Consider the following 24,751-nt stretch of genomic DNA (forward strand, 5'->3'; position numbering starts at 1 on the left):
GACGGGGTCTCGCTCTTGCTCAGGCTGGTTTCGAACTCCTGAGCTCAAACAATCCGCCCGCCTTGGCCTCCCAGAGAGCTAGGATTACAAGCATGAGCCACCGCGCCTGGCCAGGGATTACTTTTAAATAGCATCCCTAGCTATCTGGTTGATGATTATGGAAAAATAGGTATCTCATTCACTGCTGTGTGATATAATTTTTTTAGGCATGAAAGAAATGATACAATTTTATCTGGATGGATATTAATATTGTTTGTGTCCTTAAATTTGTATTAATTCTGTATGTTACATGACAGTCATCATTCTGCCACTTATATGAATTAGCTCAATAATGCCGAGTTAGCTCTGGAAGCATCATTATTTCGTGGGGTTGGAAAATAGCCCCAGACTAAAAGATGTCTAGCTTCTGGTGGTTACTGGAAAGGAGAAGGCACCCTAGGGAGTAACTTCTTACCATAGTTTCAGATAAAGGAAAATCTTGTTGATATTCTGGGTTTTCTCTTTCTGTGTCTATCGGATTAACTCCTAGACGCCATTAAAACCTAACCATATGTTAGTGGAGGACATTTCCCTGTTTGTAATCTCTTCTCTGACCAGTGTATTATTTTAATTGATTAGTCGTAGAATCTCATTTAGATCCTCCTCTTTGGATCTTTCTCCTTGAAGATGTGTTTTTTGCTGACATATCACTTATTTTTTCTTTTTACTAATTTCTAGGAGGGCGGCGTTACCATCTAGTGTTCTAGTTGAAAGAATTGGTATAGTGAGACAAAATGGGTGGGAAGATGTCAGCTGAGCATAAGTGTGGAAAATGGGGTTTAAAACAATCTCCACCTCTTGAAGTTTCAGAACAAGAGATGCAGTGGGAGCTGAGCGATAAGACTTTGCCATCATAAAACTTGATAAACATGGTCTTATACTGCTGCCCTCTATATCTGTGGCCTTCTAGTCTTCTCTGAAGAGTTTGGGACGGTTTTTGAGCTTGACTTAGCTATAGCCTTGTCCAAGGTGGTATAACTTTAAGGAGTACATCATAGAATAGAATCAGGCCAAAGAGCTCGTCTCTGGCATGAGAATGTCTGAGTTTGACTATAATCATCATCACTTTCTAAATTAGCTTGAGATTGGCCTATTTGAACCTAATTTATTTTTTCCTTGTTTTTAATATGAACATATTTCCTACAAAATAGAATTCTGTAGCTTTAATCATAAAAGAAACTTCTTTTTCTTTTTTCTGTCAAGTAGTTAGCAGTTATAGGAAATATATGTCACCAGAATACATTGCTTCTGATGAGACTTGGATGTCAGAGAGCATGTACACTGCATATTTAGACATTCTTGATACTATGTAATATACTTAACTGCCAAAAAGGAAGAAACTACTATCTTAGAGCTGCATTCTTGGCTTTGTGTATATGCCAGTTCTGGCAACTCTTCTGCCTGATTCTTTTGTTTACATTCTTGAACTAAAACGTTTGAATTTTTTACATTAACAAGAATTCTTCATATTACCCTGCTTTCCGTGTGCTTTGTTATCTAAATTTGCCAGACCACTATCTACTTTAATGTTTGTGCAAGTCTGCCTTTGCTCTCATACATGTGGTCTACATTTTATTAAAATCACTATAACTGCTAAAGGTAGATATGTGCATGTTTAAGACAAAATGTAGTTTTTGTTTTCTTTTAAGTCAAAGTATTTTTATGAATATATGTATGTGTGTGTGTGTGTGTGTGTATATATATATATGCGTGTGTGTGTATATGTAAATGTTAAGGTCCTAGGAGGACCATTTTCCTAGAAGATGAAGTGGCTGTGCTTCAGGTGTAGTACCTGTAAGAGGAGGTAGTTTTTTGTTGATTTGTTTTGTTATGTTATAGCACAGGTATAATAAACTCGGCAGCCTCAGCAGCCTGGACAAAATTTGTTTTCCGGATCAGAAAGAGCCATAGGTGTACTGGAGACTGAGTAATATCATGGAAATATTTGGCCGTTAGGATAATTTTATTCCTAAATGAATTAGGTGGGATGAATAAGTTGCCCAACTCAAAAATAAAGACGTTGACTAATCCAGGAGAAATCAGGGACAGTTATCTATATATGAAGTTATTACTTTAGCCTATTTTTGAGACTTTTCAGTGGCCAGGTTATCACAGTGACAAGCTGTCATGTGTTTGGATGCAAGTTGAGAATGGTCAGAATAGAATATTCACAATGCTGCTTTCTCCCAAAAGACAAAAAAAAAAAAAAAAAGACTATGTTAGGCAATGTTCTGTGAATGTGGGAAAATTATTTCTTTTAGGTTAGATGGGCTGAGAAAGTAGGAGTTTGCTAAATTTTGCTTTTGTTATGACGTTCCCTGAAATGGTGATAATAAATAATATTTTAAAAGGGTAGGTAGTGTAAATCATCTTTATTATAGGTGCTAGTATTAAAATTTAGGTTCACGAAAGAATACTCTAAAACTAATTTCTTTATACAGAGTAACATGTGCTCTTTTCTTGAATTCTTTAATAATAAATGGCAAAAAATTTGAAGTCTAAGGTAAAATCTCACTTCGAAGCACAAGAAAGTACACTGTTGATTCCACGATTTGGGTTTGTGAGGCAGTCAGCTTTGACTAAACTTTTAGGTAACAGTGTAAGTAGTGGGTCATATCTAATACTGCAGTATTGGTTGGTGTTAAAAGTGGGTTTACGAGGAAATAACATTTTCAATTCCTGACTTTGTCTTAGTTTATGAGGAAATATGGAGTTTCCATTTCTGTTATTATCTCCTGCTGAGACATCTCGTTAGCCCTAAGAACGAAGGCCACTTCTCCATTCACCAGTTGTCCGGGCTGAAGGGGCATACATTTAAACACGCTATTTAAACATTTTAAAATGGCATGTATCAAGCTCTTGTGTGTTATACTAATGATTGGAAACAAAGTACTACTACTTTCTTGTCTTTCAGAATACAGAATCATAATTATGTGAAGATCAAAATTATAACTGTCTCCTAGCTATTACCTTTGAAACAGTCTAAAATCTCCTACTACTTTCTCCCACACTAAAGCATATGTTTTACAGGATGAGCTCCATGTGACAGAGCTTGGCTTGCTCCCAGCCTTCTTGATGTACTAGATTTTTCTCTCTTAGATCGTTTCCTACTTTTCACATCTCTGGTTTTCATTGAAAGTGTGATGAAAACCGTGTGGATCTCTTTTAGCAAAGGAGACTAAGATGAAAATAACTTATGAGGCTTAATAAGTAGCCCCTGCCAGGCCTTAGTATTTTAACAGGAGAATAGAATACTTCTAGTGAAATTTCAAAGATTAGTTTGGGGATGGAAGTTAATTTCATTTGAAATTACATCACATTACTGGAAAGAATCCTCCTTATTCCTAGAACCACCTTTTCATGGAGTTCTGCTATTTTGTGGTCCTCATTTGTGTGTCTATTTGCATAGATTTTGAGATTTATACCACTTTTTCATATATCTTCCCTGGAAAGAGAGGCAGGATTAGCAAGTATGCAAATTGCTCTACTTATAACACTTGTTTTATGACTTTAACTTTTAATTAATCTGCCCCATATCTATCCCCACTCAATTCACAAAAGAATCTGTATGCTTTATACTCCAAAAACATTGTTATTTTAACCAGTTTTTAAAAGTCATTCAAGAAATTTGATTCTATACAGTGTCAATTTGGAATTTAGCCGTATTACCAATAGATACTACGTGCTAATAGTTATTTTCTGCTTTTCTTTGGATAATCTCACTGTTTTGTTTACTTTTACCTGTGATAATCCCTCATTTAAGAAAAGCTTTTGTTTTTCAAATTTTTTTTTTAACTGTGGCCTTTTCAAAGAAAAACAAGCTTTTCTGTAAACTACGAATTTTGATCATCACATTTTTTTCCCTGTGCTAGTACGGGATGTATGTTGAGTTATACTTGAATTTTCTAATATGCTGAAAACAGTGTTTTGGTAAAAGGTTTGGGGAAGCTTTACCAAAAAAAGTATATTTAAATTTAAAATTCCTTCTGAACACAAAAATTCAGATTTATGCTTTACACTTTCAGCCAAAATTTATTTGTGTCCTATACTGGACTTTAGTGGTCAGGTGAATAAAACAGTAACTTGCCAAAAAATGCAAAAAGATCATTATAAATGACTTTTTGACTATCTGATATTAATTTATATGAGAATTTTAGGTGTATTGGTTTTTTTTTTCTGATTGAATTTTGTTTTAGATGCCATTCTAAATATGGTGAATATTGCTGCTAATATTCTGGGAGCAAAAACTGAAGACCTGGCAGAAGGTACCTAATCATTTTATGGGTCTTTTAAAGAGCTAGTATTCCAGGAGTCCTTCTAGTTAAGAAAGTCATGTAATGAGCCAAGAAAATTTGATTTTTCATGTAGAAATATAAAAATAGTTCAAAGGAGCTTACTGATCTTCTGTTATTCATTATTTATTTGAATTCTGTAAGTTCTTTTTAATAAAAGGATCTTGTCTCTATAAAATTCATGAATTTGTTTTTTGCTTCTTCACTGCTTTGATAGTGATGATTTCATCCCTTATCTCTTTACCGAGGTTTCGATGTCCTAATAGTACGTTTTCCTTTTATGTATCAAATAGCTATGTAATTTAGAAAGCCATCTTTTCCTTGCAGAATGGCAAATAAAATATTATTAGCAAGGAGAAATAAACTTGCCTTTTTTGTTTTTAAAAAGTGTTTAGTTCTAGGTACATACTTGAAATGACCCACTTATTTCCTCTCATTCTCTTTAATAACTCTTTCAATATCTAGAAGGTATATTAATCATCTAAGATTACACAGAATTCATAGTCATTTGACTTATTTTAATTATCTGAGAAATTGAGAAATAATACACATTATTTGTAGTTGTGATCTTATATGATAGTTTCTTTCTAAAAGAACTTTGATTTAAAAAAAAAAGTCTGTAGTGGCAAACCTATTTGACTTTTTTCTTCTCCTCCAAGAAACTAAAGTTATTTATTTGTTATAATAAAATATTTTCATGGTACAGCTTTTAAAAATGGAACTCAATATGAGCATCTTTCTTAAAATAGGAAATAAAAGTATATCTGAGAATGCCACTGCCACAACTGCACCTAAAATGCCTGAATCAACTCCTGTTTCAACTCCTGTTCCATCTCCTGAGTAAGTTATACTGTGATATTAAATAGAGTTCTATTAAAATAGAGAGCTAAGTATACTGTTATAAAAAAAGGAACTTGTGATTTGTGTGTGAAATGATTACCTATAGAGAGCTCTGAATCATAGGACAGACATTCCGTAGCCACTCAGAACATCTTTGAGTTGCTTCTTCCCATTAGTGTTTATGTGTACTGGGAGTACACTTCATTCTAGCCCAAACATTTGTTGTTTTTATATTATGTATTACTTTCGTTATTCACAACACTAATCTTTTCCTTATTGCAAATAATTGACCCGACTGTGCAGGTATAGGCTTGAGGACAAATTTTAAAGGCCTGTTTTTATTTATTAAGGTCGAGTTGAAAAGCATCGATTATGTATCTCTATCCCTAGAAAGTTACAAAGGATACCTGAAATACTTAGAGCAGTGGTTCTTGAGTTATCTGTTACACAGCAAGCTCTTGTGGTGTTCCATTTCTCTGACCTGTACAGGTTTTTCTCCAGGTTGGAGCACTTTGGGCAGGGATGTATATAGATAGGTATCTATCTGTAGGTAAAATGTACTCATTTTTTGTCTTTCCTGCCAGAGAGGGTTACTTTTTTGGGTACTTTTTCTTATGTATAATAGATAATAAACTCTTAATGATTTGGATAGTTGGATACAGTTATTATAGATTTAGTTTATGTATATTTCATTAGGTATACTCCTATAAAACTTTGCAAGTCCTTTCTCTTAGAGGAAGTGTACTTAAGAGGTTAAGATATTTAAACATGAAACACTTCTAGGTAGTATGTAATGAGACCTACAGTGAGTATGCTTCCAACTGCAATTCCTGAGTACTCCACTAATTAAAAAATGACATTTTTATGCTTTGAAGGGCATAACGAGAAATATATATTCTCCTGTGTTAATCCTGCAAATGACTGAAGATATTTAATCAGTGATTAGAGAGAAAATATAGATTATGTGTTACTGATTCCTAGAAGGACCTAAGAAGTCTCTTGGGGATAGAGATATTTTTGATATTTCTAATTACATGGAGCTGTGATTGTTATTTCTGATTTTGTAACTAAGTTTCTTCAGTTAACAATGCTGTATATCTTATTTTTCTAAACTGAATAAAGCTAATTATATATGTGTACACACATATACATACATGTAGATAGGAATATTTGTTGAATTTCTAATTACGTGGAGCTGTGATTGTTATTTCTGATTTTGTAACTAAGTTTCTTCAGTTAACAATGCTGTATAACTTATTTTTCTAAACTGAATAAAGCTAATTATATATGTGTACACACATATACATACATGTAGATAGGAATATTTGTTGAAAGATAAATCAAGTCAGTTTTTACTTTTTTATATTAGTTTTCAACAGATATTTTTCTGTAACTTTTTACTTAATATTTCTTCATGTTTGTCTTAAATTCTTTTTAATGATCATATAGCAATGCTTTGAGGAAAATATATGAAAATGAGAGAACCCATGATAGGATATCATTTTAAAGTTATTTTGAAAAGCTTACATATTCTTTTCCTGGGTTTGAGTGAGTTTGTTTTAAGTATTGCTCTGATTAGAGTGTATATAGATGGTGTATAACATCTATATACATTAGTTTTTACCAAATTCAATTTAGTTTTTCTCCCTCCCCTTCTCTAGGCATTACTTCTTTTTACTGTCATCATTTATTTGGTAGATAATAAACAATATACCACCTGAATATGTAAGAAATGTTATTAGAGAGTGTATATATGGCAATAAATATCTTTCTATTTAGAAAAGCATGGTCTAATTGTGTTTTAATTTGATCCATTTACTATTTTGCTGTCAACAAAATGAAAGTCTACCTCGTAGATACTGTCCGTTTTATTACCTTCTCCTATCTTTGCTGTTGTGACATTAGTCTTTATTTGAAGACATTTCCTGACATTCTTAGTAATTTTTCAGAGTAGGAAAATTGTGTATAAAGGTAATTCTTTTTGGTATTCAAATTACTGTATTTTTTTCATATTGCACCTTTTGTGCTGTAAGGCTGCACCCAGAAATTATCTTTATCTTGCAAAGAACCACAGGCATCATAATTTACAACACTGTTCCCATCAGGTCCACCTTCCCACTGGCCTAGACTCCATACATATACTTCAGAGCCCAAAATTAGAATAGAATTAATGGCACTATTAGTTTATCATAAGCCAGAATTTTTATTTGTTTTTAAGTATTTGGCTTTTAATAATAGAAAATTAGCCTAGACAAGATTATTGGTGGTGAGGGGGATATGTTTCTTCTCTTCTAAAGCAGACAATCTTGTGTGTGTATTTAATGCTGTGTTGCAGTTCAGATCATCCTCAGAAAAATTATCTTTGGGAAATCTAGCTGCCTTTTGAAAATAGGGTATTCAAGCACAGAGTACATTTATAAGTATTAAGAATCCTGGATTCTGGTTTTAGCTTTGGAGCTTATAGCTGTTGGATAGCTTAATTTCTGATCTGTAATGAGTGGTTAGGCTTCTAAAGATTTGGTGACTATTTTATGAGAGGAAAGGTACACCATACATTAAGTGAACGGAAGTATTCACTTATAATTCTTAAACAGATTAAAAGAAAACAAGTTTGATATGATAAATGTGGTTTGAGTCATCTGACTGCTACCTTGATAAATGGTCTTTCTGTTACCATTTCTGAGCCATATTGTTTTTATAATAAAAATGAAGGTGAAAACTTCATCAAAAAATAATTTGAATTTTTTCTGTATTCCCGACCTTCCTTTTATTTTATGTATGATAATGTTTATTTTCCTTAAAAATATTTTAACTTTAGGCTTTCAAATACAGTGATTTGTAATTATGATATGTATTTCTAGGTATATAACCACTGAAGTACATGTACAAGACATGGAGCCATCAAAACCAGATACTCCAAAAGAGAGTCCCATTGTACAATTAGTTCAAGAGGAAGAAGAGGAGGCAAGTCCATCTACAGTGACCCTTCTGGGCAGCGGTGAACAGGAGGATGAATCATCACCCTGGTTTGAGTCAGAGACACAAATATTTTGCAGTGAACTGACCACAATTTGTTGTATTTCTAGTTTTTCAGAATATGTATTTAAATGGTGTTCAATTAGAGTTGCTCTTTATTGGCAGCGCAGCAGAACTGCTCAGAGTAAAGGAAAAGATTATCTTGTGTCAGCTCAACCACCATTACTGCTACCTGCAGAATCAGTAGAAGTTTCAGTATTGCACCCTCCGAGTGGAGAATTGGACAGTAAGGATATGCAACGGGAAGCTGAAATTGTTCTTGGTGACTTAAGTAGTATGTACCAAGGCGATGTGATGAATCACACTGTAGATGCAATTGAACTTGAACCAAGCCATCCTCAAACTCTTTCTCAGTCCCTTTTCTTAGATATTACTCCAGAAATCAATTCTTTGTCTGAAATAGAAGTATCTGAGTCTGTTAAATATGAGGCAGGACATACACCATCACAAGTGATTCCCCAAGAGAGTTCTATTGAGGTTGATAATGAAACAGAAAAAAAATTTGAGAGCTTTAGTTCTATAGAGAAGTCATCTGCTATCTATGAAACAAATAAAGGTAATGAGGTAATGGATGATATTATAAGAGAAGACATGGACTCTATGCAAATTACCACAAAGCTATCTGAAACAATAGTGCCAACTTTAAACACAGCCACTGTACCAGACAGTGAAGATGGGGAAGCCAAAATGAACATAGCTGACACACCAAAGCAAATTTTGACTCCTGTTGTGGATTCTTCTTCATTACCTGAAGTAAAAGAGGAAGAACAATCTCCAGAAGATGCCCTTTTAAAAGGGTTACAGAGAACAGCTACAGATTTTTATGCTGAATTGCAAAATTCTACAGATCTAGGATATGCTAATGGAAATCTTGTACATGGATCAAACCAGAAGGAGTCAGTATTTATGAGACTTAATAATCGTATTAAAGCCTTAGAAGTTAACATGTCTCTCAGTGGTCGCTATCTGGAGGAGCTTAGCCAAAGGTAAGCTTTATTTTGAAGTAGAACAATCTATTGCGCACAGTAAGTTAAGTAGTAGAATATGATCCTTACAGAAGGAGAGGATTTAATTATCTCACGATATGATAGTAGTAAGCACAGTTTTTAGCTAGATAGAGAAAGAAACCTATTTGCTGATCAATGACTTAATGAATTGATTTTTTAAAAAGTTTTAGAAGTACTTCTCAGTGGCCTAATACGTTTGTTATTAGGCTAATAACAAGTTTGAATTATTTATACTCGCTTTTTTTCTTCTTCTGTTGCTTAACTTTAGCTATTTTTACTGTTCGATTCCCAGAGGCCTCACGGAAAAAATGATAGCATATAGGCCTTAAAGCTCTTAGTGAAACTTGACCAGATAATCACTTAAGAGTTTAGATAAGTGAAGACAAGGGTAGACTAAATTGGATGATTAGGCAACATTTGCAATTCACACTCTTTTAAACAGGTCCTAGTTCTAGTTCTAATTATTTATGTTGTGTGCTTCTAAGTGCCAGAGACAGTGCCAGTATGTTTTTGCAGTGATTAAGACCTCAGGCACAGCTTCATTTTTTAAACCTACGTATTCATTTTTAGTCACTTAAATGTACATTGACTATTCTTAGGGCTTCAACATTTTGCAATCATGTAGGAACCAAGTATATAGACACCACCTTTTCTTACATCTTAAATTGAAATGTTACTAATAAGATGTCACTTGGGTGGTCATATCCTAAGTGGAATTTCTTCCTAATTCATACATATAATTTATTGGCAAATTATGTGTGTGTGTGCACGTACATGCCCATTTAGTTATTTAGTTACCTGCTCTTGCCTTTCCCACCCCCATCTGCACCCCAAAGGAACCACAGAAATCACTAAATTTTATATAGCAATGAGATGCATAGAATTAATGTGAAGGTAACAGATACCTCAAGGGACCTCTTCATTATACCTTTGCAAATGTCCCTGTATTGCACAGGTCTGAATAAGAGTCATTTTAAGAAAAATGATTTATCTCATATGTCCAAATCAAAGTGTTTCCAGTGCTAAGTGAACGAATAAGAAATTAATTTAAACCAATTCTTACTCTGTAGGTACCGAAAACAAATGGAAGAAATGCAAAAGGCTTTCAATAAAACAATAGTAAAACTTCAGAATACTTCAAGAATAGCAGAGGAGCAGGTTGGTCTCCTTCATCCCTTATTTACATTTTATATGAATTTTCATTAAATTTTATAGGATCTCACTGGTAAAGGGATTAGTATGGTTGGTTCACTTTTTCTCCTGATAGCTGATGTTTGTCTGTTATATGATGTCACATTTGGAAAATTATCTGTTAGCATCATTATTTCCTTTAGAGAAAATTTTCTTGAGCATTATTCATATTACATTTTTTGTGTATGTAAGTAGAAGTGTGGTAGACTTTTCTGCAACTTTGTTAAACTCTTTAAAATCTTCAGGAGGATTGGGAGGAACAAGATCTTCTGTGGTTTTTTATGTAGATAATCATCCTCATATCTTTTTCATTTTTTTCTCCTATCTTGTGGATTTTAAGGGAACAATTCCAGTATTGCACATTTAAGTGTGATATATTATCACAACAAAGAAATTTTATACTGAGCTTTTCCAAAAGGTTATTTGGGACTAGGACATGGTGAGGTAAGGAGACGTGAGGTTGCAGAGAGTTTAGTTAAGTGCATCTTATTCTCCCGTTCATGACACATTGTAATTGTGATTCCTTCTTTATTGTTTGTTGTTTTAATTATTATTAAGGTTTGAGAGTACTTTACATATTCTGAATATAAGTACTTTATCAGAGATATGCTTAGCAAATATTTTCTCCCAATCCATTACTTGCTTTCTTATTTTTGTTACAGTGTAGTTTGAAGAGCAGACATCATTGATTAGTTGAAGCTCAATTTATCAATTTTCTCTTTGCTCTATGTAATTTTTGCCCTACGCAAAATCACAAAGATTTTTTTCCTCTATGTTTTCTTCTAGAAGTTTTATAGCTTTGGTTTTTCATTAGGGCTGTGATTCATTTTTAGTTAATTTTTTGTGTTACAAGGTATGGATCAAGGTTCTTTGGGGGAGAAGAGAGGAGGGGGAAGGCATTTGACTATACATCTGTTCTAGCATCATTTGTTGAAAAGACTGTCCTTTCTCCACTGAATTTCCTTTGCACTTTTGATAAAAACCAGTTGACCATAGGTCTGTTTCTGGGCTTCTGTTCTATTGATCTATTTGTCTTTCTTTATGCTAATACCACAATACTGTGATTGCTGTAGCTTTATAGTGACACTTGAAGTCAGGTAGTGTTAAGTCTGCCAACTTTGCTCTTTTCCAAGATTGTTTTGACTGGGTTTTTCACATCTCCATATGGATTTTAGAATCAGCTTGTCTGTCTCTACAAAAAAAAAACACAAAAACTCTATTTGAATCTTGATTGGGATTGCATTAAATTCATAGATCAATTTGGAGAATTGACATCTTAACAATATTAAGTCTTCTGACCCATGGACACAGTATTTATTTAGGTCTTCATTAATTTTAATCCAACGATTTCCCCTCTTCTGTATTTCCTCTTTGCCTACATTTATGTCTTGTGTCTCAAAGACTTAAGTACTTTTCAGAGATGTTGTGTATTAACACTATTGGAAGTAAATCTTGATTAGAAGCATTAACCAACCTATTAAATTTAACAGCTCATATTTTAAATGTTTATAACTCTCTTGAATTTATCAGTAGCTAATATGAGTCAGGATTCAAAAGAAACAATTTAATGAGTCACATTTAGCATTTTTAAAAATGAAGTAGGATAGAAAGTACCACAGTGGATCACAGTAAGGGAAGTAAGTAAAAACCTTTCATTAACAGTTTTATATATCAGCACCCCCAACTTACCCACACACAAATACATAACTACTTCAAATACACAACAATTCAAAAAATTAAAATTTTTTGAATCTAAATTTAAAAAACTTAAGTCTAGAATAATAAATGGTTATGTAGACATTTCATATAGGGTCCTAAATTAGAGTTTTAGATTTCATTCACTTCTTCCTGCCCTCTTTTCCTCCTCCCTAAATTTATTATTATAAGTTCAAATTTTCAGTTCAGCTTCCCTAATATAGGTTCATAACTATAAGTGTAATGTATGATTCCCTAAAATAGACATGCAAATGATATTTTAAATAAGACACGTTTGTTGATTATAAAAGTTTCTAAAATCCAGAGCTGCCCAAAAAATGGAAAGATGAGTATTTTTTATGAATTTCTTTTCATTGGTGATATTTTAGCATTGATTAGATGAGTAGTAATAGGTATTTGACTGTAATATCCTGAGTTTCATCATGATATGCTATGAAAGAGAAATTTGAAAGCTTTCTTGGTATTGAGCCTACTTTATACCCAAAAACATTCTTTAAAAAGTTTTCATTGTATCTATGTGCAACTGCTTTGCTTTTAAAAATGCATATTTGGCAAAGTGACTGTTTTTGTATATAGCTGGTGATATGCTGGTTTATATATATGGAGCCCATATTAATTTGAAGAGTAATTTATCAACTTCTGTTACACAGTATTTCATATTGTAGCAGTGAGTGGTAAAAAAATTTTATGGTGGGGGTAGTTGAACACAGTCCTACATTCTTGAAGTGTTTTGTTTGGTTTTTAACCTTCTGGTCAAACTTTACAATATTTATTCATTAAGAGCTTCCTATTAATACATTTGTTTTGGAAGAACTTATTGTTTTTTTTCCAGATTATTTTACTTCAATTTATAATGTAGTTACTATACAGATGAAACACAACAAAAAATGATACTTATTCCTTTACCATAGGATCAGCGGCAAACTGAAGCTATCCAGTTACTACAGGCACAACTGACTAACATGACACAACTGGTTTCAAACTTATCAGCAACAGTGGCAGAATTAAAACAGGAGGTAATTGTTACTCTAGTATTGTGAGACACAATGCATGTGTGGAGGTTGTCACGAAGGCAAGCTTATTAACATGAATGTGGTACCTAAAAACTTTAACCAAACAAAATTGTCATTTATAGAGAACTTTTTCAGAACAACAGAATGTGGAGTATTGAAGTTTTGGGTATATGTTAATTATGATAATATTTGTAAAACATGACCTTCGTAATTTAGGCCTTACTTAGAAGTGTAAAACTATTGTAGTAGGTTGTTTGCAGACATTGATAGGAACACATACTTCATTTTCTGTTCAAAAAGGCTCATAAAGTTGCTTAGCAAAGCAAAAATTTCATTGATTTAACAAAAATTTATTTAGCATCTAGTATATGTGAGACATGCACTGTATAGTCCTAGGTTGTGGCATACAGCAATGAATAGTCCCTGGCCTCACAGGATTTGTGTTCTGGGGGAGGGATAGAATACATACAGTAAATTTATAAACAGGTGATAATTTCTCCTAGTGATAAGTGCTATGAAAAAAATGAAAAAAAAAAAAAAGAAATGTATGTGTGTAGGGTGGTGGTGGTATGGAATGCTGCTTTAGCTAGAGTGATCTTTAGAAGGCCTATCTGAGGCCTTCCAAGAGGAGGTAGCATTAGGACTGAGTGCTCAAGAGAATCCTCAAGCAGCCACACATTGCCTGGGATGAGAACAAACCTGATATTAGCAGAACTAGGGCAATGGACCCGAGACAGTATATTTGACACAGTATAATGTGTTAAGTTTGAGGGCAGAAAGAAAGCTAGTGTGGCTGGAGCATAGTGAATGAGAGAAGTGAGGCTGAGATATGGGTTGAAGATATTGGCAGGGGCCTGGTCATGTAGCACTTTGTAGGCAATTTAGAGTTTGAATATTATCTGAATCATTGTAAGTCATTGGAAAGTATTAAGTAAAGAAGTGTTGTGGATCATGTCATTAATGCTTAACACTTTGAGAAACTCCCCACATGTTGCTCTGTGGAGAATTGTCTGTTGGGGAACAGCAAGAGCAGAAGCAGAGAGAAAGCCAATTAGGAGGCAATTGCAGTAACCTGGGTGAGGTGATGCTGGCTTGGACTAGAATTTTAGAAGTGGAGTATTGTACAAAATTATTGAATTCAGGATATATTTAAGAGGTAGAAAGACAAGCTTTGTTGAAATGTTAGGTGTGAGGGGATGAGGAAATAAGGGTGATCTCTAGGTTTTTGCCTTAAATAACTGGATGATTGGTGGTTCAGTTTTATAAGATGGGAAAGAGTGAAGCACAATTTTCTTTTCTCCCTGAGGAGATAATGTAAATGGAAAGCAAACCACATGTGATAAAATGTTAACAATTGGTGAACATAGATGAAAGGCATAAATATGTTTATTGTATTATTTTTAAAACTTTTCCATAGGTTTGAAAATTTTCAAAGGCGGAATTGAGGGAGGAGAAGAAAAAAAGAAAAACGTTGATTTAGTAGTTCATTTTCAAAGAGCATGCCCTGCATTTATGGTTTTGAAGCAAATTTAAAAAATGTTTAAAATGATTTGTCCTTCGAATTTTAAATACCACTATGTTTTTTCTAATGTGATTTACTATTATTGTTTTTTAACCCTTATCTTAGGTTTCAGATCGACAAAGCTATCTTGTCATATCTTTGATTCTTTGTGTTGTCTTGGGACTGATGCTTTGTATGAAGTGTTGTCGAAACACTTCTCAATTTGATGGAGACTATATTTCAAAACTTCCTAAAAGTAATCAGTATCCAAGCCCTAAAAGGTAATGCCAGCATTATATTTCACAATTTTCTTTTTTTACTATGCTTTTTATATATTTGAGAAATTTTGACCAAATGAAGGGACACTGAGGTAATTCCTTTTCCCATTTGATTATCTTGATACCAAAATATTTAAAAACATCATTGGGGTAGTGAGATGGTCCTATGACTGATTGGCTCTTTGAACTGTAGTTAAAACACTAAGTACATGAAATGTACTTGAAATGTTTTGGTTGAGAAAGAAACTCAGATGTGGAATTCAAAGGAGGAGGAAAATAGGTATTTTAATATAGTACCTTTTAGACAAAGATCTTTAATTTTTTTTTACTTGTATTAGCAATAACTGGAGTATTAGACTTAGTCCTATTGGTATACATGGTTCTCAGTAGCCTTCATTTATCCTCAACTACAGTTATATTTATGTGTAGTTTACTCATTTTACCCAATATTGATTTTTCTTAATATGTTAGGTGTTTCTCTTCCTATGATGATATGAATTTGAAAAGAAGAACTTCATTCCCACTCATCAGATCCAAGTCTCTGCAGTTAACTGGCAAAGAAGGTAGATTTTTGTGGCTATGCAATATGTATATATAAACATGAAACTAGCTTACTTCTGGCATAAGTATAACGTCAGTATTGTGTTTGTGACCATCTGCATCAAAAATGGATACAAGTAGCCTCTGTGTTTGTTCTATGTCATAGCCACTTTATCATTTTCACATTTTATATCTGTCTTTGTTTCTAAAAGCCCAGAGGGTGGGGAGGCGGGCTTAGTTTATTTGATTAGCAATTGGTAGGTTTGTTTGCACATGCTCCTGTTTAGAAGTATTTCTTTTTAGAAAGGGGTGTTTGAGAAAGTTCAACAGATATGGAAAACCTGAATGTGCTCCCATAGCATCCTGTGCTTATCTGCCTCCTCTTCTTGTACAGGTAGGACCCCTTTTGTCTCTAGTTTAGGACTGTGAGGCACTTTCTGAGCCAAAGTCTTGTCTCTCTTGTGTAGCCGCAGAGCCTATAATTGGTTTCCGTTGTCTAACACTCAATAAATACTTCCATTTAAATGAATATATGTATACTGAGTGGCTGTTTTCCTATTTCAGTATCTTTGTAATTAATGCTTATTAAGTGATTTAGAAATTTGTCTTCATAGCAATATTAAAATAACCAAATTAATTACATATTTCAATTAAGAGTGCTTTCTTAATAATCATTGGCTGTTGTCTCTTTCTTTAGGATTTAGTAACCAAGTAGCATGTTTCGGTTGATTTAACCATTTAAGTAACCATTTCTGACCTTCCCTGGTTTATTGTTACCACAGAGCTTTATAGACTTAACTCATTACATGTGTGTTTACTTAGGGCTAATAAATCTCTTCTTCCTCCTTCCTGCTTCTTTGTCTTTTTTTTTTTCTTTCTTTTGCAAGTGAAATTTATAATTGAAGTATTACATACAAGAAAGTTAATTATCATGTATAAAATTTGATTAATTTTCACAAGCTGAACACAGCTTTGTAAACAATGCCCAGATTAAGAAGCAGAACATTATCCAGCACCTCAAAAAGTTCCTTATGCTCTTTTGGTCACTAGTGACCCATTCCCTTCCAGAGTAGTCAGTGTTTTAACTTCCAACTATTGTGAGATTCACCATGCTATTGAGTGTAGTCATTTGTTTGTTCTTATTCATGTACAGTATTCCATTATACAAATATATTGCATATTATTCATTTACAATTGTATTATTTTCATTTTGAGGCTATTACAGATCTTTCAGTGAACATACGTGTGCAGTTCTTGAACTCTTGACCTCAAGCAATCCTCCTGCCTTGGCCTCCCAGAGTGAGGAGGATTATAGGCATGAGCCAAAGCGCCTGGCCACATTTTTGTTAGGTATACACCTAGAAGTGGATGATAGTATATGTATGATCAGTTTTACTAAATACTGCCACACAGTCTTCCAGAGTGTTATGTGGATTTTGCCCTTCTATCAGCTGTATCTGAGAGCACCAGTTGCTCCACATCCCAGTTAACATCTAGTACTTTTGGTCTTCAGCCATTCTGGTGGGTTTATATGCATTCCTTATTTGAGCTATATTCATACAATTAGGAAATGATGTTAGAAATATTTTTCCTTCTCAGTATATCTAGTCTTATTTTAAATTAAGTGAAATCATGGCTCTTTTACAATTTCTGTCTTCTTGAACTCTGTAAGATCAAATAGAAGCCTTTTGCACCTGATAGTAGAATTACTTCTATTTTAAATAACAGTGTCATCTTGGTTTATCTTTACAAGTAAAGAAAGCTGAATACAATACATAGGTACAGGACTAACTTTAATCCTGATTCTTGTGTTAGTTAATTCACTTATTTCCGCTCCTGTTGGAATTAGATCTCTTCTTACGGCATTTATCATAGTCTGCTTTGATTTGACCCATCTTCTACTTGTCTTATGTTCACTTCTAAGCTCTGTGAGAAGGGACCATGTCTTATTTTGTTTTGTTTTTAATTGTGATAAAAAGCACATAAACATAAAATTTACCATCTTAACCATTTTTAAGTGTACAGTTCAGTAATGTTAGGTATATTTACATTGTTATGCAACAGATGTCCAGAATGTTTTCATCTTGCAAATCTGAAACTATGCCCATTAAACAACTCCCCACTTTTCCCTCCTCCTAACCCCTGGTAAATACTATTCCATTTTCTATTTCTATGAATTTAACTACTTTAGTTTCTTCATGTAAGTGGAATTATACAGTATTTGTCTTTCTGTGATTGGCTTATTTTACTTAGCATAATGTCTTCAAGTTTTATCCATGTTATAGCATATGACAGGATTTTCTTCCTTTTTAAGGTTGAATAATATTCCATTGTACATATATACCACATTTTCTTCATTCATCTGTTGATGTACATTTGGGTTACTTCTTGGCTGTTGTGCATAGTACTTCTATGAACACGGGTATACAAATATCTCTTCGAGATCCTGATATCAATTCTTTTGGATATATAGCCAGACGTGGGATTGCTGTATCATATGGAAGTTCTATTTTTAATTTTTGAGGCACCTCCATACTGTTTTCCATAGTTACTGCAACATTGTATAATTCTACCAACAGCATAAGAGGGTTCCAGTTTCTCCCTATCCTCACCAGCACTTGTTATTTTCTGGGTTTTTTTGGTAGCGTCATCCAAATAGGTATGAGGTAATATCTTATTGTGATTTTGATTTGCATTTCTCTGATGATTAGTGAGGTTCAATATCTTTTCAATATACTTGTTGGCCATTTGTGTATCTTCTTTAGAGAAACGTATATTCAAGTCTTTTGCCCAGTTTTTAATTGTGTTATTTGATTTTTTTATTACGAAGTTGTAGGAGTTCTTAATATGTTCTGGATTGTAAACTCTTATTAGTTGTATGATTTGTAAATATTTTCTTTCATTCTGTACATTGCTTTTTCACTCTGTTGATTGTATCCTTTGATGCACAGAGTTTTTAAGTTTGAAGTAGTTCCAGTTATCTATTTTATTTTTGTTGCTTGTACTTTCAGTGTCATATCCAAGAATCATTGTCAAGTCTAAAATCATGAAACTTTTCCCCTTTGTTTTCTTCTAGGAATTTTATAAATTTAGGTCTTTATTTAGGCCTTCGTTTTGTGTTAATTTTTGTATATGTCGTAAGAGGCCAATTTCATTCTTCTGCATATGACTATCCAGTTTTCCCAGCACCATTTGTTGAAGAGACTGTCCTTTCCTCATTGAGTGGTTTTGGCACTCTTGTTGAAGATCATCTGACCATATTCACAAGATTTTATTTCTGGCCCTTTATTCCATTGGTCCGTCTGTCTTTATGCCACTACTACACTGTTTTGGTTACTGTGGGTTTACAGTGTGTTTTGAAATCGGGAAGTATGAGTTCTCTAATTTTGTGCTTTTCAAAATTCTTTTGGTTTTTCAGGGTCCCTTGAGATTTCATAAGAATTTTAGAGTGAATTTTTATTTCTGCACAGAGTGCCCTTGGAATTTTGATAGAAATTGCATTGAATCTATAGATCATTTTGGGTAGTATAGACATCTTGTTAAGGCTTTCATTCTATGAACATAGAATATCTTTCCATTTATTTGTATCTTCTTAAATTTCTTTAATCAGTGTTTTTTTTCAGTGTACAAGTCTTTACCTTTTGGTTAGGTTTATTCCCAAATATGTTATTCTTTTTGATGCTATTGTAAATAGAATTGTTTTCTTAATTTCTTTTTCAGATTATTCATTGTGAATGTTTAGAAATGCAACTGAGTTTTGCTTATTGATTTTATGTCCTGCAACTATGCTGTAAATTCATTTATTAGTTTTAACAGGCTTTTTTTTTTTTTTTTTTAAATCTTTAGGGTTTTTCTCCATGTAAGATCATGTCATCTGTGAACAGAGATAATTTTACTTATTTCCAGTTTGGATACCTTTTGTTTTTCCTGCCTAATTTCCTTAGCCAGGACTTCCAGTACTAAGTTGAACAGAAACTACAAGAGCAGGCATCCTTGCCTTGTTCCTAATCTTAGAGGAGATGCTTTCAGTCTTTCACCATTAAGTATGTGTATTTTTTTTTTTTTAATTTTTGTTTTTCTTTTTTATTTGGTAGAGACGGGGTCTCACTGTGCTCTGGCTAGTGTTGAACCCCTGAGCTCCAGCTGTCCTCTCACCTTGGCCTCCCCGAGAGCTAGTATCATAGGCCTGAGCCACCGTGCCCAGCCTCACCATTAAGTATGATGTTAGCTGTGGCCTTTTCATAAATGGCCTTTATTATGTTGAGGTAGTTTCCTTCTATTACTCATTTATTGGTACAATTGGCCCTCTGTATCCACAGATTTCACATCTACAGATTCAACCAACTGTGGATTGAAAATATTTGGGAGCAAAAAACTAAAAAATATCAATACAATAAAAAATAATACAAATAAAAAACCAATACAATGTAATAACTATTTACATAGCATTTACATTGTATTCAGTATTAGAAGTAATCTAGAGATGATTTAAAGTATACAGGAGGATGTATGTAGGTTATATGCAAATATGCCATTTTATGTAAGGAACTTGAGCATCTTGAGAATTTTGGAATCCTTGGTTGGTGCTGGAACTAATCCCCCTAATACTGAGGGATGACTATTTTTATCATTGACAGGGTGTTGAATCTTGTCACGTGCTTTTTCTTTATCAATGGAGAAGATCGTGTGGTTTTTGTTTTTCAATCTGTTAATGTGCTGTATTACATTGATTCGTTTTCTTGTGTTGAACCATCTTTGCATTCCAGGAATAAATCCCACTTAGTATGTTTAACATGCTGTTGAATTTGGTTTACTAGTATTTTGTTGAGAATTTTTGCATCAGTGTTCATAATGAATATTGGTTTGTAGTTTTTTTGGTAGTGTCTGTCTGGCCTTTGGTTATAAGGGTAATGCTGGCCTCACAGCGTGAGCTTGAAAGTGTTCTCTCCTCTTCAATTTTTTGAAAGAGTTTTAGGATTGGTGTTAATTCTTTAAATGTTTGGTAGAATTCTCCAATGAAGCCATCTGTTCCTGGGCTTTTTTTTTTGTTGGGAAATTTTTTGTTACTTATTCAGCCTCCTTACTCATTATTGGTCTTTTCAGTTTTTTTTTTTTTTTTTTTTTTTAGACAGAGTCTCACTGTGTTGCCTAGGAGGGCCTTGAGCTCCCGGGCTCAAGCAATCAGCCTCCTGAGTAGCTGGGACTACAGGCGTGCTCTACTATGCTGAGATTTTTCTATTTCTTCATGAGTCAGTCATGGGAGATTGTGTGTTTCTAGGAATTTATCCAACTTGATGTACAATTGTTTATAGGAATCTTTTATAATCCTTTTTATTTCTGTGGCATCAGTAGTAATTAATGTCTCATCTTATTTTTATATTAAACTTAGTATTTTGTACAAAGTTGGTATGTATTAATACAGAATTGGCAAATTATGTAATTTCTTGCCTATTAAATATTTGAGATTGTGTAATAACTGCAATTAGATGATCCATGTTGTAACATAAATTATGTAATTCATTATAAATTTTCTTCCTCTCTCTCTCCTCCTCAAATTTGTGCTTTGATTTGCAGCTCTGTTACTTTTATTGAACATCCAGATAGACCAAAATTGTTTTGATTTTGAAACACATTTTTATTGTGAAATAAAAGAGAAGTGAAAAAAAGGTTCATAAAGCTAAAATGTACAAGTCATTGAATAATTATAACATGAACATCTGTGTATTTAACACGTAAATCAAGAAGTAGCACATGGCTAGCACTCTTGGTGTTCTTGATCCCAGAAGTAACTACTATCTATAACTTGAATTTTGCCTGGCTTTGAGCTTTGTATAAATGGAATCGTACTATATGTACTCTTTTTTGTCTCTTTCATTCAGCATTGTATTTTAAAGGTTTATATACATAATTGCATTCCATTTGCAATATTGTATAGTATTTCAGTGACTGATTAAATCACAATACATTCATCCATTCTGCTGCTGTTTATAGCTTGGAGCTGTTACAAATAATGCTGTTTATAAACTTTTTTTGTTTGCATACTGGAACATGGTTGCATGAATTTCTCTAGGAATATTACCTAGATGTAAAATTTCTGGGTTGTAGCTTGTAGCCTATGCTTATCTGTAAGTTACAAGATATGGCAAACTTTTCTAAAGTGGTTCTATCAGTTTATGCTTCCACCAGTACTACGACAGTTTCCATTGTTCTGCATTCTTGCTGACACTTGGAATTTTGAAGTTTTACAATGTTTATTAACCACTGTCTGGGGATGGATATGCTTGAAGCTCTGATTCAGGTGGGGCAAAGGCAATATATGTACCCCTATAATATGCTGGGAAAAAAAATATAAATTGTTCATTAACCTCATTGCAGCTGTAATTTGCATTTACCTGATTACTAATGAGGTTGAGCTTCTTTAATTATGCCTTTTGATCATTTGGCTTTTCTCGGCTTTTTAAAGGTTTTGCCTGTTATTTTGTTGGTTTTTTTTTTTTAATGGTTTATAATTCTTTTTAGGATTTGGATTCTATATGTTGGTTGGTTAAAATATTACAGATATTTTATTTCACTTTGAGACTTACCTTTTTACTCTCTTTACATGGAGTCTTTTAAATAAGACAAGAAGTTCTTAATGTTAACAAAATCTGTGATGTTTTTTTTTTTTCATTGTAGTTCGTGCTTCTTTATCTCTTGTTTTAACAGAATTTTTTACTCCAGGCTTAGGGGTGCTATTCTCTTGTATTTTCTTTTAAATATTTATTTTGTCTTTGATTTTTGGATCCTTAATCCAACTGGAATTGATTTTTTTTGTGTGCATATGGAATTAGATAGGGGTTCCAATATAACATTTTATATAGATATTCAATTATCTTGGGTTTCTTGGCCATGATTGGCTCTTTGCATTTCCATGTAAATTTACAATCAACTACTAAATGTTTCATCCAACCAAAAAAGCATTAGGCTTTTTGTTGAGATTACTTTGACTCTACAAATCAGTTTGAGAAGAACATTGTATATCTATGTTGGTGTGTGTGTGTGTTGCTCATATGTAGAAGTACAATAGATTTTGGTGCTATTGAGTTCCATGTCCTTGTTGAGCCTCCACCTGCTGAATTTATACATTTCTGATAGAGGGGTGTTAAAGTCTCTGACTGTAATACTGGATTCATCACTTTCTTTTTGCAGTTTTGTCAGTTTTTGCCTCACGTATTTAGATGCTCTGTTGTAAGATGCATCCACATTAAGGATCGTTATGTGTTCTTGGAGTATTGACCCCTTTAATCATTATGTAACTCCCCTCTTTATCACTGATAACTTTCCTTTATCTGAAGGCTGCTCTGTCTGAAATTAATACAGCTACTCCTGCTTTGTTTTGGTTTATATTCGCCTGGTATATCTTTCTACATTTATTTATTTTAACCTATAGGTATCTTTTTATTTGAAGTGGTTTTCTTATAGACAACATATATTTGGGTCTTGATTTTTGATTCACTCTGACAATCTCTACCTTTTAATTGGTGTATTTAGACTGTTGATGTTTAAAATGATTATTGCTATAGTTGGCTTAATATCTACCACATTTGTTACTGTTTTCTATTTGTAGCCCTTGTTCTTTTTTCCTGTTTTTGTTTTCTACACTTTTTCTGCCTTTTGTGGTTTTAAATGAGCATTTTTACTTTTTTAATGGTTGCTATGGAGTTTGCAATACATATTTACAACTAATCCAAGTGTACTTTCAAATAACAGTATATCCCTTCACAAGTAGTGTGAGTACCTTATATTAACAAAATAATCCTAAGTCTTCCCTCCCATCCCTTATATCATTGCTGTCATGCATTTCACTTTTACATAGGCTTATGCATACATACGCGCGCGCGCACACACACACACAAGCACACTTGATACAATGTTGCTATTGTAATATTTTGAACAAACTGTTATCTGTTAGATCTGCAGTCCCCAACCTCTGGGCCATGGCCTGGTACCGGTCTGTGGCCTGTTAGGAACTGGGCCACATCACTGCCTGAGCTAACTCCACCCTCCCTCCCATGGAAAAATTGTCTTCCGTGAAACCAGTCCCTGGTACCAAAAAAACGCTGGGGACCGCTGTGTTAGATTAATGAAGAATGAGAAAAATAAAAAGTTTTTGTTTTATCTTCCTTTTTCAATGCTCTATCTTTATGTAGATCTGGTTTTCTGATTTTTGTAATTTTTCTTTTCTCTTAAAAACTTCTTTTAACATTTTTTGCAAGGCAGGTCTGTTGGCAAAAAATTTCCTCAATTTTTGCTTGTCTCAGAAAATATTTCTCCTTCACTTTTGAAGAGTAGTGGAGCAAAGATAAGAATTAGATCTGACTTAAGAAACCAAAAGAATTTTGGGAAATTCTCAGTAATTATCGCTTCAAATATTGCTTCTATTCCTTCCTCTTTTTCTGATATTCCCCTTGTGTTTATGTTATATCTTTTATAATTATTGCACAGTTCTTAGATACTTGGTTCTGTCTTTTCAGTCCTTTTTTTCTCTTTGCTTTTCAGGTTTTGTTAAAGTTTCTATTGTCATACCCTCAAATTCAAGGATTCTTTCTGCAGCCATGTCCAGTCTACTAATGGGTCCGTCAAAGGCATTCTTCATTTCTGTTATCATGTTGTTGATCTCTAGCATTTATTTTTTATTCTTTCTAAGAATTTTCATCTCTCTGCTTACATTATCCATCTGCTCTTGCATGTTGTCTATTTTTTTCATTTAAAGCCCTTCGCATATTGTTGGAAATGACCCACAGTATTGTTAAGAAAATAGACACTATAAATTGTCTCAGCAAGGCAAAACCTTTATTTTTGATGAGAAGGGCGCCTAGTGGCAGTCAGAGTAACCAGCCAGTGTGCGCTATAGGTTTTTGTTTTTTTTTTACCTTTTATCTCTAACGCAGACCTACGGCTGTGTCTCATTTCATTGGCCGGGATTTTGACTGCATAATTTTGTTCTTATCCGGCTGGCTAAGGTATGTTATTAAGACACAAAGGAAGAGGAGGTAGGGGGCTCTTAGTGTAGTAAATGTTTAGAGTCGGTGGACTAGTCAGGCACAATAAGATGTATAGAAGTGTGTTACTTTCTGATACTTTGACAGAAAAAAATCAAGGTTATTTCTCCCTATAATATTAATCATAATTTAAAAAAAAATTCTTGGTCTGATGATACCAACATTTCTACCATTGCTGTCTCTGGTTCTGATGCTTGTTTAGTCTTTTCAAACTGTGTTTTTTCCCTTTAAGTATTCCTTACAATTTTTTGTTGGAA

General features: G+C 33.5%; 1 protein-coding gene across 1 annotated transcript in view; it reads left to right on the forward strand.

Annotated features, from left to right (window-relative positions):
- The window catches only part of SUCO (SUN domain containing ossification factor), a 173,975-nt gene that overhangs the window by 141,720 nt on the left and 7,504 nt on the right, over positions 1-24,751 (forward strand). Inside the window, exons 19-25 of the mRNA XM_012657720.1 lie at positions 4,236-4,304; positions 5,081-5,171; positions 8,033-9,193; positions 10,285-10,372; positions 13,033-13,137; positions 14,762-14,916; positions 15,385-15,476. Coding sequence (XP_012513174.1) covers positions 4,236-4,304; positions 5,081-5,171; positions 8,033-9,193; positions 10,285-10,372; positions 13,033-13,137; positions 14,762-14,916; positions 15,385-15,476 — 1,761 coding nt within the window. The remainder of the gene's footprint in view (positions 1-4,235; positions 4,305-5,080; positions 5,172-8,032; positions 9,194-10,284; positions 10,373-13,032; positions 13,138-14,761; positions 14,917-15,384; positions 15,477-24,751) is intronic.

The sequence above is a fragment of the Propithecus coquereli genome, unplaced genomic scaffold (genome assembly GCF_000956105.1).
Source record: "Propithecus coquereli isolate 6110/MARCELLA unplaced genomic scaffold, Pcoq_1.0 Scaffold56, whole genome shotgun sequence".
NCBI classification, from domain to species: Eukaryota; Metazoa; Chordata; class Mammalia; order Primates; family Indriidae; genus Propithecus; species Propithecus coquereli.